General features: G+C 54.7%; 1 protein-coding gene across 1 annotated transcript in view; it reads left to right on the top strand.

Annotated features, from left to right (window-relative positions):
- Positions 1 to 16072, top strand: part of LOC135568950 (neurotrypsin-like) — a 74365-nt gene that overhangs the window by 11647 nt on the left and 46646 nt on the right. The window contains exons 3-4 of the mRNA XM_065015725.1: positions 1 to 111; positions 7196 to 7346. The exon at positions 1 to 111 is cut by the window's left edge and continues 65 nt beyond it. Coding sequence (XP_064871797.1) covers positions 1 to 111; positions 7196 to 7346 — 262 coding nt within the window. The remainder of the gene's footprint in view (positions 112 to 7195; positions 7347 to 16072) is intronic.

A 16072-nucleotide genomic window follows, 5' to 3' on the forward strand; every position in this document is an offset into this window, starting at 1 on the left:
GGGCGGTCCACTGTCAGGGGCAGGAGCCTGATATACTGCAGTGTCCCAGTGTTCCATGGAACGGAGGGGAGTGTCCCCACTCTGCAGCCGTCACCTGTACCCCAATGGAAGGTAGGAGGGGAGTGTCCCCACTCTGCAGGGGCCACCTGTACCCCAACGGAAGGTAGGAGGGGAGTGTCCCCACTCTGCAGGGGCCACCTGTACCCCAACGGAAGGTAGGAGGGGAGTGTCCCCAATGGAAGGTAGGAGGGGAGTGTCCCCAATGGAAGGTAGGAGGGGAGTGTCCCCAATGGAAGGTAGGAGGGGAGTGTCCCCACTCTGCAGGGGTCACTGTACCCCAATGGAAGGTAGGAGGGGAGTGTACCCACTCTGCAGGGGTCAGCTGTACCCCAATGGAAGGTAGGAGGGGAGTGTCCCCACTCTGCAGGGGCCCCTGTACCCCAATGGAAGGTAGGAGGGGAGTGTCCCCACTCTACAGGGGCCCCTGTACCCCAATGGAAGGTAGGAGGGGAGTGTCCCCACTCTACAGGGGTCTACTGTACCCCAATGGAAGGTAGGAGCGGAGTGTCCCCACTCTACAGGGGCCCCTGTACCCCAATGGAAGGTAGGAGGGGAGTATCCCCACTCTGCAGGGGCCCCTGTACCCCAATGGAAGGTAGGAGGGGAGTGTCCCCACTCTGCAGGGGTCATCTGTACCCCAATGGAAGGTAGGAGGGGAGTGTCCCCACTCTGCAGGGGTCTGTACCCCAATGGAAGGTAGGAGGGGAGTGTCCCCACTCTGCAGGGGTCAGCTGTACCCCAATGGAAGGTAGGAGGGGAGTGTCCCCACTCTGCAGGGGCCCCTGTACCCCAATGGAAGGTAGGAGGGGAGTGTCCCCACTCTGCAGGGGCCCCTGTACCCCAATGGAAGGTAGGAGGGGAGTGTCCCCACTACAGGGGCCCCTACCCCAATGGAAGGTAGGAGGGGAGTGGTCTGTACCCCAATGGAAGGTAGGAGGGGAGTGTCCCCACTCTGCAGGGGTCTGTACCCCAATGGAAGGTAGGAGGGGAATGTCCCCACTCTACAGGGGTCTGTACCCCAATGGAAGGTAGGAGGGGAATGTCCCCACTCTACAGGGGTCTGTACCCCAATGGAAGGTAGGAGGGGAGTGTCCCCACTCTGCAGGGGTCTGTACCCCAATGGAAGGTAGGAGGGGAGTGTCCCCACTCTACAGGGGCCCCTGTACCCCAATGGAAGGTAGGAGGGGAGTGTCCCCACTCGGCAGGGGTCAGCTGTACCCCAATGGAAGGTAGGAGGGGAGTGTCCCCACTCTGCAGGGGTCAGCTGTACCCCAATGGAAGGTAGGAGGGGAGTGTCCTCACTCTGCAGGGGCCCCTGTACCCCAATGGAAGGTAGGAGGGGAGTGTCCCCAATGGAAGGTAGGAGGGGAGTGTCCCCACTCTGCAGGGGCCCCTGTACCCCAATGGAAGGTAGGAGGGGAGTGTCCCCACTCTACAGGGGCCCCTGTACCCCAATGGAAGGTAGGAGGGGAGTGTCCCCACTCTGCAGGGGTCTACTGTACCCCAATGGAAGGTAGGAGGGAGTGTCCCCACTCTGCAGGGGCCCCTGTACCCCAATGGAAGGTAGGAGGGGAGTGTCCCCACTCTACAGGGGTCTACTGTACCCCAATGGAAGGTAGGAGCGGAGTGTCCCCACTCTGCAGGGGTCTGTACCCCAATGGAAGGTAGGAGGGGAGTGTCCCCACTCTGCAGGGGCCCCTGTACCCCGATGGAAGGTAGGAGGGGAGTGTCCCCACTCTGCAGGGGCCCCTGTACCCCGATGGAAGGTAGGAGGGGAGTGTCCCCACTCTGCAGGGGCCCCTGTACCCCAATGGAAGGTAGGAGGGGAGGGACTAGTACTATTCAGACTGGACTAGTACTATTCAGACTGGACTAGTAGTATTCAGACTGGACTAGTCCTATTCACACTGGACTAGTAGTATTCAGACTGGACTAGTACTATTCAGACTGGACTAGTAGTGTTCAGACTGGACTAGTACTATTCAGACTGGACTAGTAGTATTCAGACTGGACTAGTACTATTCAGACTGGACTAGTACTATTCAGACTGGACTAGTACTATTCAGACTGGACTAGTCCTATTCACACTGGACTAGTAGTATTCAGACTGGACTAGTACTATTCAGACTGGACTAGTAGTGTTCAGACTGGACTAGTACTATTCAGACTGGACTAGTAGTATTCAGACTGGACTAGTACTATTCCGACTGGACTAGTACTATTCAGACTGGACTAGTACTATTCAGACTGGACTAGTACTATTCAGACAGGACTAGTAGTATTCAGACTGGACTAGTAGTATTCAGACTGACCTAGTACTATTCAGACTGGCCTAGTACTATTCAGACTGGACTAGTAGTATTCAGACTGGACTAGTAGTATTCACACTGGACTAGTACTATTCAGACTGGACTAGTACTATTCAGACTGGACTAGTCCTATTCAGACTGGACTAGTAGTATTCAGACTGGACTAGTAGTATTCAGACTGGACTAGTACTATTCAGACTGGACTAGTCCTATTCAGACTGGACTAGTACTATTCAGACTGGACTAGTCCTATTCAGACTAGTACTATTCAGACTGGACTAGTACTATTCAGACTGGACTAGTACTATTCAGACTGGACTAGTCCTATTCAGACTGGACTAGTACTATTCAGACTGGACTAGTACTATTCAGACTAGTACTATTCAGACTGGACTAGTACTATTCAGACTGGACTAGTACTATTCAGACTGGACTAGTCCTATTCACACTGGACTAGTCCTATTCAGACTGGACTAGTAGTATTCAGACTGGACTAGTAGTATTCAGACTGGACTAGTACTATTCAGACTGGACTAGTACTATTCAGACTGGACTAGTAGTATTCAGACTGGACTAGTACTATTCAGACTGGACTAGTACTATTCAGACTGGACTAGTCCTATTCACACTGGACTAGTAGTATTCAGACTGGACTAGTACTATTCAGACTGGACTAGTAGTGTTCAGACTGGACTAGTACTATTCAGACTGGACTAGTAGTATTCAGACTGGACTAGTACTATTCCGACTGGACTAGTACTATTCAGACTGGACTAGTACTATTCAGACTGGACTAGTACTATTCAGACAGGACTAGTAGTATTCAGACTGGACTAGTAGTATTCAGACTGACCTAGTACTATTCAGACTGGCCTAGTACTATTCAGACTGGACTAGTAGTATTCAGACTGGACTAGTAGTATTCACACTGGACTAGTACTATTCAGACTGGACTAGTACTATTCAGACTGGACTAGTCCTATTCAGACTGGACTAGTAGTATTCAGACTGGACTAGTAGTATTCAGACTGGACTAGTACTATTCAGACTGGACTAGTCCTATTCAGACTGGACTAGTACTATTCAGACTGGACTAGTCCTATTCAGACTAGTACTATTCAGACTGGACTAGTACTATTCAGACTGGACTAGTACTATTCAGACTGGACTAGTCCTATTCAGACTGGACTAGTACTATTCAGACTGGACTAGTACTATTCAGACTAGTACTATTCAGACTGGACTAGTACTATTCAGACTGGACTAGTACTATTCAGACTGGACTAGTCCTATTCAGACTGGACTAGTCCTATTCACACTGGACTAGTCCTATTCAGACTGGACTAGTCCTATTCAGACTAGTACTATTCAGACTGGACTAGTACTATTCAGACTGGACTAGTCCTATTCAGACTGGACTAGTACTATTCAGACTGGACTAGTCCTATTCAGACTAGTACTATTCAGACTGGACTAGTACTATTCAGACTGGACTAGTACTATTCAGACTGGACTAGTAGTATTCAGTGGCGGGGGCGTATGCCTCATGACTAACGAGACATGGTGTGATGAAGGAAACATACAGGAACTCAAATCCTTCTGTTCACCTGATTTAGAATTCCTCACAATCAAATGTAGACCGCATTATCTTCCAAGAGAATTCTCCTCGATTATAACACATCGATTGCTCTGAACGAACTTTATTTAACTCTTTGCAAACTGGAAACCATTTATCCGGAGGCTGCATTCATTGTAGCTGGGGATTTTAACAAAGCTAATCTGAAAACAAGACTCCCTAAATTTTACCAGCATATCGATTGCGCAACCAGGGGTGGTAAAACCTTGGATCATTGTTACTCTAACTTCCGCGACGCATATAAGGCCCTGCCCCGCCCCCCTTTCGGAAAAGCTGACCACGACTCCATTTTGCTGATCCCTGCCTACAGGCAGAAACTAAAACAAGAGGCTCCCACGCTGAGGTCTGTCCAACGCTGGTCAGACCAAGCTGACTCCACACTCCAAGACTGCTTCCATCACGTGGACTGGGACATGTTTCGTATTGCGTCAGATGGAAATATTGACGAATACGCTGATTCGGTGTGCGAGTTCATTAGAACGTGCGTCGAAGATGTCGTTCCCATAGCAACGATAAAAACATTCCCAAACCAGAAACCGTGGATTGATGGCAGCATTCGCGTGAAACTGAAAGCGCGAACCACTGCTTTTAATCAGGGCAAGGTGTCTGGTAATATGTCCGAATATAAACAATGCAGCTATTCCCTCCGCAAGGCTATTAAACAAGCTAAGCGTCAGTACAGAGACAAAGTGGAATCTCAATTCAATGGCTCAGACACAAGAGGCATGTGGCAGGGTCTACAGTCAATCACGGACTACAAAAGAAACCCAGCCCAGTCACGGACCAGGATGTCTTGCTCCCAGGCAGACTAAATAACTTTTTGCCCGCTTTGAGGACAATACAGTGCCACTGACACGGCCTGCAACGAAAACATGCGGTCTCTCCTTCACTGCAGCCGAGGTGAGTAAGACATTTAAACGTGTTAACCCTCGCAAGGCTGCAGGCCCAGACGGCATCCCCAGCCGCGCCCTCAGAGCATGCGCAGACCAGCTGGCCGGTGTGTTTACGGACATATTCAATCAATCCCTATACCAGTCTGCTGTTCCCACATGCTTCAAGAGGGCCACCATTGTTCCTGTTCCCAAGAAAGCTAAGGTAACTGAGGTAAACGACTACCGCCCGTAGCACTCACTTCCGTCATCATGAAGTGCTTTGAGAGACTAGTCAAGGACCATATCACCTCCACCCTACCTGACACCCTAGACCCACTCCAATTTGCTTACCGCCCAAATAGGTCCACAGACGATGCAATCTCAACCACACTGCACACTGCCCTAACCCACCTGGACAAGAGGAATACCTATGTGAGAATGCTGTTCATCGACTACAGCTCGGCATTCAATACCATAGTACCCTCCAAGCTCGTCATCAAGCTCGAGACCCTGGGTCTCGACCCCGCCCTGTGCAACTGGGTACTGGACTTCCTGACGGGCCGCCCCAGGTGGTGAGGGTAGGCAACAACATCTCCTCCCCGCTGATCCTCAACACGGGGGCCCCACAAGGGTGCGTTCTGAGCCCTCTCCTGTACTCCCTGTTCTCCCACGACTGCGTGGCCACGCACGCCTCCAACTCAATCATCAAGTTTGCGGACGACACAACAGTGGTAGGCTTGATTACCAACAACGACGAGACGGCCTACAGGGAGGAGGTGAGGGCCCTCGGAGTGTGGTGTCAGGAAAATAACCTCACACTCAACGTCAACAAAACTAAGGAGATGATTGTGGACTTCAGGAAACAGCAGAGGGAACACCCCCCTATCCACATCGATGGATCAGTAGTGGAGAGGGTAGCAAGTTTTAAGTTCCTCGGCATACACATCACAGACAAACTGAATTGGTCCACTCACACTGACAGCGTCGTGAAGAAGGCGCAGCAGCGCCTCTTCAACCTCAGGAGGCTGAAGAAATTCGGCTTGTCACCAAAAGCACTCACAAACTTCTACAGATGCACAATCGAGAGCATCCTGGCGGGCTGTATCACCGCCTGGTACGGCAACTGCTCCGCCCTCAACCGTAAGGCTCTCCAGAGGGTAGTGAGGTCTGCACAACGCATCACCGGGGGGCAAACTACCTGCCCTCCAGGACACCTACACCACTCGATGTTACAGGAAGGCCATAAAGATCATCAAGGACATCAACCACCCGAACCACTGCCTGTTCACCCCGCTATCATCCAGAAAGCGAGGTCAGTACAGGTGCATCAAAGCTGGGACCGAGAGACTGAAAAACAGCTTCTATCTCAAGGCCATCAGACTGTTAAACAGCCACCACTAACATTGAGTGGCTGCTGCCAACACACTGTCATTGACACTGACCCAACTCCAGCCACTTTAATAATGGGAATTGATGGGAAATGATGTAAATATATCACTAGCCACTTTAAACAATGCTACCTTATATAATGTTACTTACCCTACATTATTCATCTCATATGCATACGTATATACTGTACTCTAGATCATCGACTGCATTCTTATGTCACTAGCCACTTTAACTATGCCACTTTGTTTACTTTGTCTACATACTCATCTCATATGTATATACTGTACTCGATACCATCTACTGTATGCTGCTCTGTACCATCACTCATTCATATATCCTTATGTACATATTCTTATCCCCTTACACTGTGTATAAGACAGTAGTTTTGGAATTGTTAGTTAGATTACTTGTTGGTTATCACTGCATTGTCGGAACTAGAAGCACAAGCATTTCGCTACACTCGCATTAACATCTGCTAACCATGTGTATGTGACAAATAAAATTTGATTTGATTTGATTTGATTTAGTATTCAGACTGGACTAGTACTATTCAGACTGGACTAGTAGTATTCAGACTGGACTAGTAGTATTCAGACTGGACTAGTCCTATTCACACTGGACTAGTCCTATTCAGACTGGACTAGTACTATTCAGACTAGTACTATTCAGACTAGTACTATTCAGACTGGACTAGTAGAAAATGTGTGGGGGTTAGGATTAGGGGAGTAGTTTGGGCTAACTCTGTCCTCTGTGTTTCGGTGTGTCTGTGTCCAGTGGGTTAGGGGGTAGGGTTAGGGTTAGGGGGTAGGGTTAGGGGGTAGGGTTAGGGTTAGGGGGTAGGGTTAGGGGTAGGGTTAGGGTTAGGGGGTAGGGTTAGGGTTAGGGGGGTAGTAACTCTGTCCTCTGTGTTTCGGTGTGTCTTTGTCCAGTGGTAGCGTTGGTGCCAGTGAGGTTGGTGGGGGGGGTGTCAGCGTGGGAGGGGCGTGTTGAGGTTTTCCACGGGGGCGTGTGGGGATCCGTCTGCGACGACCAATGGGATGAGAGCGACGTGGAGGTCGTCTGTCGACAGCTGGGCCTGGGGTGAGAACACACACATACACACACACACACACACCTTAAGCACACATACCTTAAGCACACACACACACACACCTTAAGCACACACACCTTAAGCACACACACACACACACACACCTTAAGCACACACACACACACACACCTGACATGGATTTCAGCTATAGATCCTAATCCGGGGAACCACATCCTCTCATAGCTATAGATCCTCATCCAGGAAGCCGATCACTTGGACCTTTTTTCCTCAGTTTGTAGAATATGGCAGTTTCAACACCAGGATGGTGGGTTCACTACCCACTGGGGCCAGGATCGTGGGTTCAATACCCGCTGGGGCCAGGATGGTGGGTTCACTACCCACTGGGGCCAGGATGATGGGTCCACTACAGGATGGTGGGTTCAATACCCACTGGGGCCAGGATGATGGGTCCACTACAGGATGGTGGGTTCAATACCCACTGGGGCCAGGATGATGGGTCCACTACAGGATGGTGGGTTCAATACCCACTGGGGCCAGGATCGTGGGTTCAATACCCGCTGGGGCCAGGATGGTGGGTTCACTACCCACTGGGGCCAGGATGATGGGTTCACTACCCACTGGGGCCAGGATGATGGGCCAGGATGGTGGGTTCAATACCCACTGGGGCCAGGATGATGGGTCCACTACAGGATGGTGGGTTCAATACCCACTGGGGCCAGGATGATGGGTCCACTACAGGATGGTGGGTTCAATACCCACTGGGGCCAGGATGATGGGTCCACTACAGGATGGTGGGTTCAATACCCACTGGGGCCAGGATGATGGGTCCACTACAGGATGGTGGGTTCAATACCCACTGGGGCCAGGATGATGGGTCCACTACAGGATGGTGGGTTCAATACCCACTGGGGCCAGGATGGTGGGTTCACTACCCACTGGGGCCAGGATGATGGGTTCACTACCCACTGGGGCCAGGATGATGGGTCCACTACAGGATGGTGGGTTCAATACCCACTGGGGCCAGGATGATGGGTCCACTACAGGATGGTGGGTTCAATACCCACTGGGGCCAGGATGATGGGTCCACTACAGGATGGTGGGTTCAATACCCACTGGGGCCAGGATGATGGGTCCACTACAGGATGGTGGGTTCAATACCCACTGGGGCCAGGATGATGGGTCCACTACAGGATGGTGGGTTCAATACCCACTGGGGCCAGGATGATGGGTCCACTACAGGATGGTGGGTTCAATACCCACTGGGGCCAGGATGGTGGGTTCACTACCCACTGGGGCCAGGATGATGGGTCCACTACAGGATGGTGGGTTCAATACCCATTGGGGCCAGGATGGTGGGTTCACTACCCACTGGGGCCAGGATGGTGGGTTCACTACCCACTGGGGCCAGGATGGTGGGTACAATACCTGTTGAGGCCAGGATGGTGGATTCACTACAGGATGGTGGGTTCAATACCCGCTGGGGCCAGGATGGTGGATTCACTACAGGATGGTGGGTTCAATACCCACTGGGGCCAGGATGGTGGGTTCACTACCCACTGGGGCCAGGATCGTCGTTTCAGGCCCCGCTGGGGCCAGGATGGTGGGTTCAATACCCGCTGGGGCCAGGGTTGTGGGTTCAATACAGGATGGTGGGTTCAATACCAGCTGGGGCCAGGATGGTGGATTCAGTACAGGATGGTGGGTTCAATACCCGCTGGGGCCAGGATGGTGGGTTCAATACCCGTTGGGGCCAGGATGGTGGGTTCAATACCCGCTGGGGCCAGGATGGTGGGTTCACTACAGGATGGTGGGTACAATACCCGCTGGGGCCAGGATGGTGGGTACAATACCCGCTGGGGCCAGGATGGTGGGTACAATACCCGCTGGGGCCAGGATGGTGGGTACAATACCCGTTGGGGCCAGGATGGTGGGTACAATACCCGCTGGGGCCAGGATGGTGGGTACAATACCCGTTGGGGCCAGGATGGTGGGTACAATACCCGTTGGGGCCAGGATGGTGGGTACAATACCCGCTGGGGCCAGGATGGTGGGTTCAATACCCGTTGGGGCCAGGATGGTGGATTCACTACAGGATGGTGGGTTCAATACCCACTGGGGCCAGGATGGTGGAGTTCACTACAGGATGGTGGGTTCAATGGTACCCACTGGGGCCAGGATGGTGGATTCACTACAGGATGGTGGGTTCAATACCCACTGGGGCCAGGATGGTGGTTTCACTACAGGATGGTGGGTTCAATACCCACTGGGGCCAGGATGGTGGTTTCACTACAGGATGGTGGGTTCAATACCCACTGGGGCCAGGATGGTGGAGTCACTACAGGATGGTGGGTTCAATACCCACTGGGGCCAGGATGGTGGAGTCACTACAGGATGGTGGGTTCAATACCCGCTGGGACCAGGATGGTGGTTTCACTACAGGATGGTGGGTTCATTACCCGCTGGGGCCAGGATGGTGAGTTCAATACCTGCTGGGGCAATGATGGTGGATTCACTACAGGATGGTGGGTTCAATACCCGCTGGGGCCAGGATGGTGAGTTCAATACCCGTTGGGGCCAGGATGGTGGATTCACTACAGGATGGTGGGTTCAATACCTGCTGGGGCCAGGATGGTGGGTTCACTACAGGATGGTGGGTTCAATACCCGCTGGGGCAATGATGGTGGATTCACTACAGGATGGTGGGTTCATTACCCGCTGGGGCCAGGATGGTGGGTTCAATACCCGCTGGGGCCAGGATGGTGGGTTCACTACCCACTGGGGCCAGGCTCGTCGGTTCAGGCCCCGCTGGGGCCAGGATGGTGAGTTCAATACCCACTGGGGCCAGGATGGTGGTTTCACTACAGGATGGTGGGTTCAATACCCACTGGGGCCAGGATGGTGGAGTCACTACAGGATGGTGGGTTCAATACCCACTGGGGCCAGGATGGTGGAGTCACTACAGGATGGTGGGTTCAATACCCGCTGGGACCAGGATGGTGGTTTCACTACAGGATGGTGGGTTCATTACCCGCTGGGGCCAGGATGGTGAGTTCAATACCCGCTGGGGCAATGATGGTGGATTCACTACAGGATGGTGGGTTCAATACCCGCTGGGGCCAGGATGGTGAGTGCAATACCCGTTGGGGCCAGGATGGTGGATTCACTACAGGATGGTGGGTTCAATACCCGCTGGGGCCAGGATGGTGGGTTCACTACAGGATGGTGGGTTCAATACCCGCTGTGGCCAGGATGGTGGGTTCAATACCCTCTGGGGCCAGGATGGTGGGTTCACTACCCACTGGGGCCAGGCTCGTCGGTTCAGGCCCCGCTGGTGCCAGGATGGTGGGTTCACTACCCACTGGGGCCAGGATGGTGGATTCACTACAGGATGGTGGGTTCAATACCAGCTGGTGCCAGGATGGTCGATTCAGTACAGGATGGAGGGTTCATTACCCGCTGGGGCCAGGATGGTGGGTTCAATACCCGCTGGGGCCAGGATGGTGGATTCACTACAGGATGGTGGGTTCAATACCAGCTGGGGCCAGGATGGTGGATTCAGTACATGATTGTGGGTACAATACCCGCTGGGGCCAGGATGGTGGGTACAATACCCGTTGGGGCCAGGATGGTGGGTACAATACCCGCTGGGGCCAGGATGGTGGGTACAATACCCGTTGGGGCCAGGATGGTGGGTACAATACCCGTTGGGGCCAGGATGGTGGGTACAATACCCGCTGGGGCCAGGATGGTGGGTTCAATACCCGTTGGGGCCAGGATGGTGGATTCACTACAGGATGGTGGGTTCAATACCCACTGGGGCCAGGATGGTGGAGTCACTACAGGATGGTGGGTTCAATACCCACTGGGGCCAGGATGGTGGTTTCACTACAGGATGGTGGGTTCAATACCCACTGGGGCCAGGATGGTGGTTTCACTACAGGATGGTGGGTTCAATACCCACTGGGGCCAGGATGGTGGAGTCACTACAGGATGGTGGGTTCATTACCCGCTGGGGCCAGGATGGTGGGTTCAATACCCGCTGGGGCCAGGATGGTGGGTTCACTACCCACTGGGGCCAGGATGGTGGATTCACTACAGGATGGTGGGTTCAATACCCGCTGGGGCCAGGATGGTGGATTCACTACAGGATGGTGGGTTCAATACCCACTGGGGCCAGGATGGTGGAGTCACTACAGGATGGTGGGTTCAATACCCACTGGGGCCAGGATGGTGGTTTCACTACAGGATGGTGGGTTCACTACCCACTGGGGCCAGGCTCGTCGGTTCAGGCCCCGCTGGGGCCAGGATGGTGAGTTCAATACCCGTTGGTGCCAGGATGGTGGATTCACTACAGGATGGTGGGTTCAATACCCACTGGGGCCAGGATGGTGGAGTCACTACAGGATGGTGGGTTCAATACCCACTGGGGCCAGGATGGTGGTTTCACTACAGGATGGTGGGTTCAATACCCGCTGGGGCAATGATGGTGGATTCACTACAGGATGGTGGGTTCATTATCCGCTGGGGCCAGGATGGTGGGTTCAATACCCGCTGGGGCCAGGATGGTGGGTTCACTACCCACTGGGGCCAGGCTCGTCGGTTCAGGCCCCGCTGGGGCCAGGATGGTGAGTTCAATACCCGTTGGTGCCAGGATGGTGGATTCACTACAGGACGGTGGGTTCAATACCCACTGGGGCCAGGATGGTGGGTTCACTACAGGATGGTGGGTTCAATACCCGCTGGGGCCAGGATGGTGGATTCACTACAGGATGGTGGGTTCAATACCCGCTGGGGCCAGGATGGTGGGTTCAATACCCACTGGGGCCAGGATGGTGGTTTCACTACAGGATGGTGGGTTCAATACCCACTGGGGCCAGGATGGTGGTTTCACTACAGGATGGTGGGTTCAATACCCACTGGGGCCAGGATGGTGGAGTCACTACAGGATGGTGGGTTCAATACCCACTGGGGCCAGGATGGTGGAGTCACTACAGGATGGTGGGTTCAATACCCGCTGGGACCAGGATGGTGGTTTCACTACAGGATGGTGGGTTCATTACCCGCTGGGGCCAGGATGGTGAGTTCAATACCCGCTGGGGCAATGATGGTGGATTCACTACAGGATGGTGGGTTCAATACCCGCTGGGGCCAGGATGGTGAGTGCAATACCCGTTGGGGCCAGGATGGTGGATTCACTACAGGATGGTGGGTTCAATACCCGCTGGGGCCAGGATGGTGGGTTCACTACAGGATGGTGGGTTCAATACCCGCTGGGGCAATGATGGTGGATTCACTACAGGATGGTGGGTTCATTACCCGCTGGGGCCAGGATGGTGGGTTCAATACATGATGGTGGGTTCATTACCCGCTGGGGCCAGGATGGTGGGTTCACTACCCACTGGGGCCAGGATGGTGGGTTCACTACAGGATGGTGGGTTCAATACCAGCTGGTGCCAGGATGGTCGATTCAGTACAGGATGGTGGGTTCATTACCCGCTGGGGCCAGGATGGTGGGTTCAATACCCGCTGGGGCCAGGATGGTGGATTCACTACAGGATGGTGGGTTCAATACCAGCTGGGGCCAGGATGGTGGATTCAGTACATGATGGTGGGTTCAATACCCGCTGGGGCCAGGATGGTGGGTTCACTACCCACTGGGGCCAGGATGGTGGGTTCACTACCCACTGGGGCCAGGATGGTGGGTTCACTACCCACTGGGGCCAGGATGATGGGTCCACTACAGGATGGTGGGTTCAATACATGCTGGGGCCAGGATGGTGGGTTCAATACCCGCTGGGGCCAGGATGGTGGGTTCACTACCCACTAGGGCCAGGATCGTCGGTTCAGGCCCCGCTGGGGCCAGGATGGTGGGTTCAATACCCGCTGGGGCCAGGGTGGTGGGTTCAATACCCGCTGGGGCCAGGATGGTGGGTTCAATGCCCGCTGGGGCCAGGATGGTGGATTCACTACAGGATGGTGGGTTCAATACCCGCTGGGGCCAGGATGGTGGGTTCACTACCCACTGGGGCCAGGATGGTGGGTTCACTACCCACTGGGGCCAGGATGATGGGTCCACTACAGGATGGTGGGTTCAATACCCGTTGGGGCCAGGATGGTGGGTTCAATACCCGCTGGGGCCAGGATGGTGGATTCACTACCCGCTGGGGCCAGGATGGTGGGTTCACTACCCACTGGGGCCAGAATGGTCGGTTCAGGCCCCGCTGGGTGCCAGGATGGTCGGTTCAATACCCGCTGGGGCCAGGATGGTGGGTTCACTACCCACTGGGGCCAGGCTCGTCGGTTCAGGCCCCGCTGGTGCCAGGATGGTGGGTTCACTACAGGATGGTGGGTTCAATACCAGCTGGTGCCAGGATGGTCGATTCAGTACAGGATGGTGGGTTCATTACCCGCTGGGGCCAGGATGGTGGGTTCAATACCCGCTGGGGCCAGGATGGTGGATTCACTACAGGATGGTGGGTTCAATACCAGCTGGAGCCAGGATGGTGGATTCAGTACATGATGGTGGGTTCATTACCCGCTGGGGCCAGGATGGTGGGTTCACTACCCACTGGGGCCAGGATGGTGGGTTCACTACCCACTGGGGCCAGGATGGTGGGTTCACTACCCACTGGGGCCAGGATGGTGGGTTCACTACAGGATGGTGGGTTCACTACCCACTGGGGCCAGGATGATGGGTCCACTACAGGATGGTGGGTTCAATACCCGCTGGGGCCAGGATGGTGGGTTCAATACCCGCTGGGGCCAGGATGGTGGGTTCACTACCCACTAGGGCCAGGATCGTCGGTTCAGGCCCCGCTGGGGCCAGGATGGTGGGTTCAATACCCGCTGGGGCCAGGGTGGTGGGTTCAATGCCCGCTGGGGCCAGGATGGTGGATTCACTACAGGATGGTGGGTTCAATACCCGCTGGGGCCAGGATGGTGGGTTCACTACCCACTGGGGCCAGGATGGTGGGTTCACTACCCACTGGGGCCAGGATGATGGGTCCACTACAGGATGGTGGGTTCAATACCCGCTGGGGCCAGGATGGTGGGTTCAATACCCGCTGGAGCCAGGATGGTGGGTTCAATACCCGCTGGGGCCAGGATGGTGAGTTCAATACCCGTTGGGGCCAGGATGGTGGGTTCAATGCCCGCTGGGGCCAGGATGGTGGAATCACTGCAGGATGGTGGGTTCAATACCCGCTGGGGCCAGGATGGTGGTTTCAATACCCGCTGGAGCCAGGATGGTGGGTTCAATACCCGCTGGGGCCAGGATGGTGGGTTCAATACCCGTTGGGGTCAGGATGGTGGGTTCAATACCTGCTGGGGCCAGGATGGTGGATTCACTACAGGACGGTGGGTTCAATACCCGCTGAGTCCAGGATGGTGGTTCACTACAGGATGGTGTGTTCATTACCCGCTGGGGCCAGGATGGTGGGTTCAATACCTGCTGAGGCCAGGATGGTGGTTCACTACAGGATGGTGGGTTCATTACCCACTGGGGCCAGGATGGTGGATTCACTACAGGACGGTGGGTTCAATACCCGCTGGGGCCAGGATGGTGGTTTCACTACAGGATGGTGGGTTCAATACCCGCTGGGACCAGGATGGTGGGTTCACTACCCACTGGGGCCAGGATGGTGGGTTCACTACCCACTGGGGCCAGGATGATGGGTTCACTACCCACTGGGGCCAGGATGATGGGTCCACTACAGGATGGTGGGTTCAATACCCGCTGGGGCCAGGATGGTGGGTTCACTACCCACTGGGGCCAGGATGGTGGGTTCACTACCCACTGGGGCCAGGATGATGGGTCCACTACAGGATGGTGGGTTCAATACCCGCTGGGGCCAGGATGGTGGATTCACTACAGGATCGTGGGTTCAATACACGTTGGTGCCAGGATGGTGGGTTCAATACCCGCTGAGGCCAGGATGGTGGATTCACTACATGATGGTGGGTTCATTACCCGCTGGGGCCAGGATGGTGGGTTCACTACAGGATGGTGGGTTCAATACCCGCTGGGGCCAGGATGGTGGGTTCACTACATGATGGTGGGTTCACTAACCGCTGGGTCCAGGATGGTTGGTTCACTACCCACTGGGGCCAGGATAGTAGGTTCACTACCCACTGGGGCCAGGATGGTGGGTTCACTACAGGATGGTGGGTTCAGTACCCGCTGGGAACAGGATGGTGGTTCACTACAGGATGGTGGGTTCACTACATGATGGTGGGTTCAATACCCGCTGGGGCCAGGATGGTGGGTTCACTACAGGATGGTGGGTTCAATACCCGCTGGGGCCAGGATGGTGGGTTCACTACAGGATCGTGGGTTCTATACCCGCTGGGGCCAGGATGGTTGGTTCACTACCCACTGGGGCCAGGATAGTGGGTTCACTACCCACTGGGGCCAGGATAGTGGGTTCACTACCCACTGGGGCAAGGATAGTGGGTTCACTACAGGATGGTGGGTTCAATACCCACTGGGGCCAGGATGGTGGTTTCACTACAGGATGGTGGGTTCACTACCCACTGGGGCCAGGATGGTGGGTTCACTACAGGATGGTGGGTTCAATACCCGCTGGGGCCAGGATGGTGGTTCACTACAGGATGGTGGGTTCAATACCCGCTGGGGCCAGGATGGTGGTTTCACTACAGGATGGTGGGTTCACTACCCACTGGAGCCAGGATGGTGGGTTCACTACCCGCTGGGGCCAGGATGGTGGTTCACTACCCGCTGGGGCCAGGATGGTGG

Source organism: Oncorhynchus nerka, unplaced genomic scaffold, assembly GCF_034236695.1.
Source record: "Oncorhynchus nerka isolate Pitt River unplaced genomic scaffold, Oner_Uvic_2.0 unplaced_scaffold_1309, whole genome shotgun sequence".
Taxonomy (NCBI): domain Eukaryota; kingdom Metazoa; phylum Chordata; class Actinopteri; order Salmoniformes; family Salmonidae; genus Oncorhynchus; species Oncorhynchus nerka.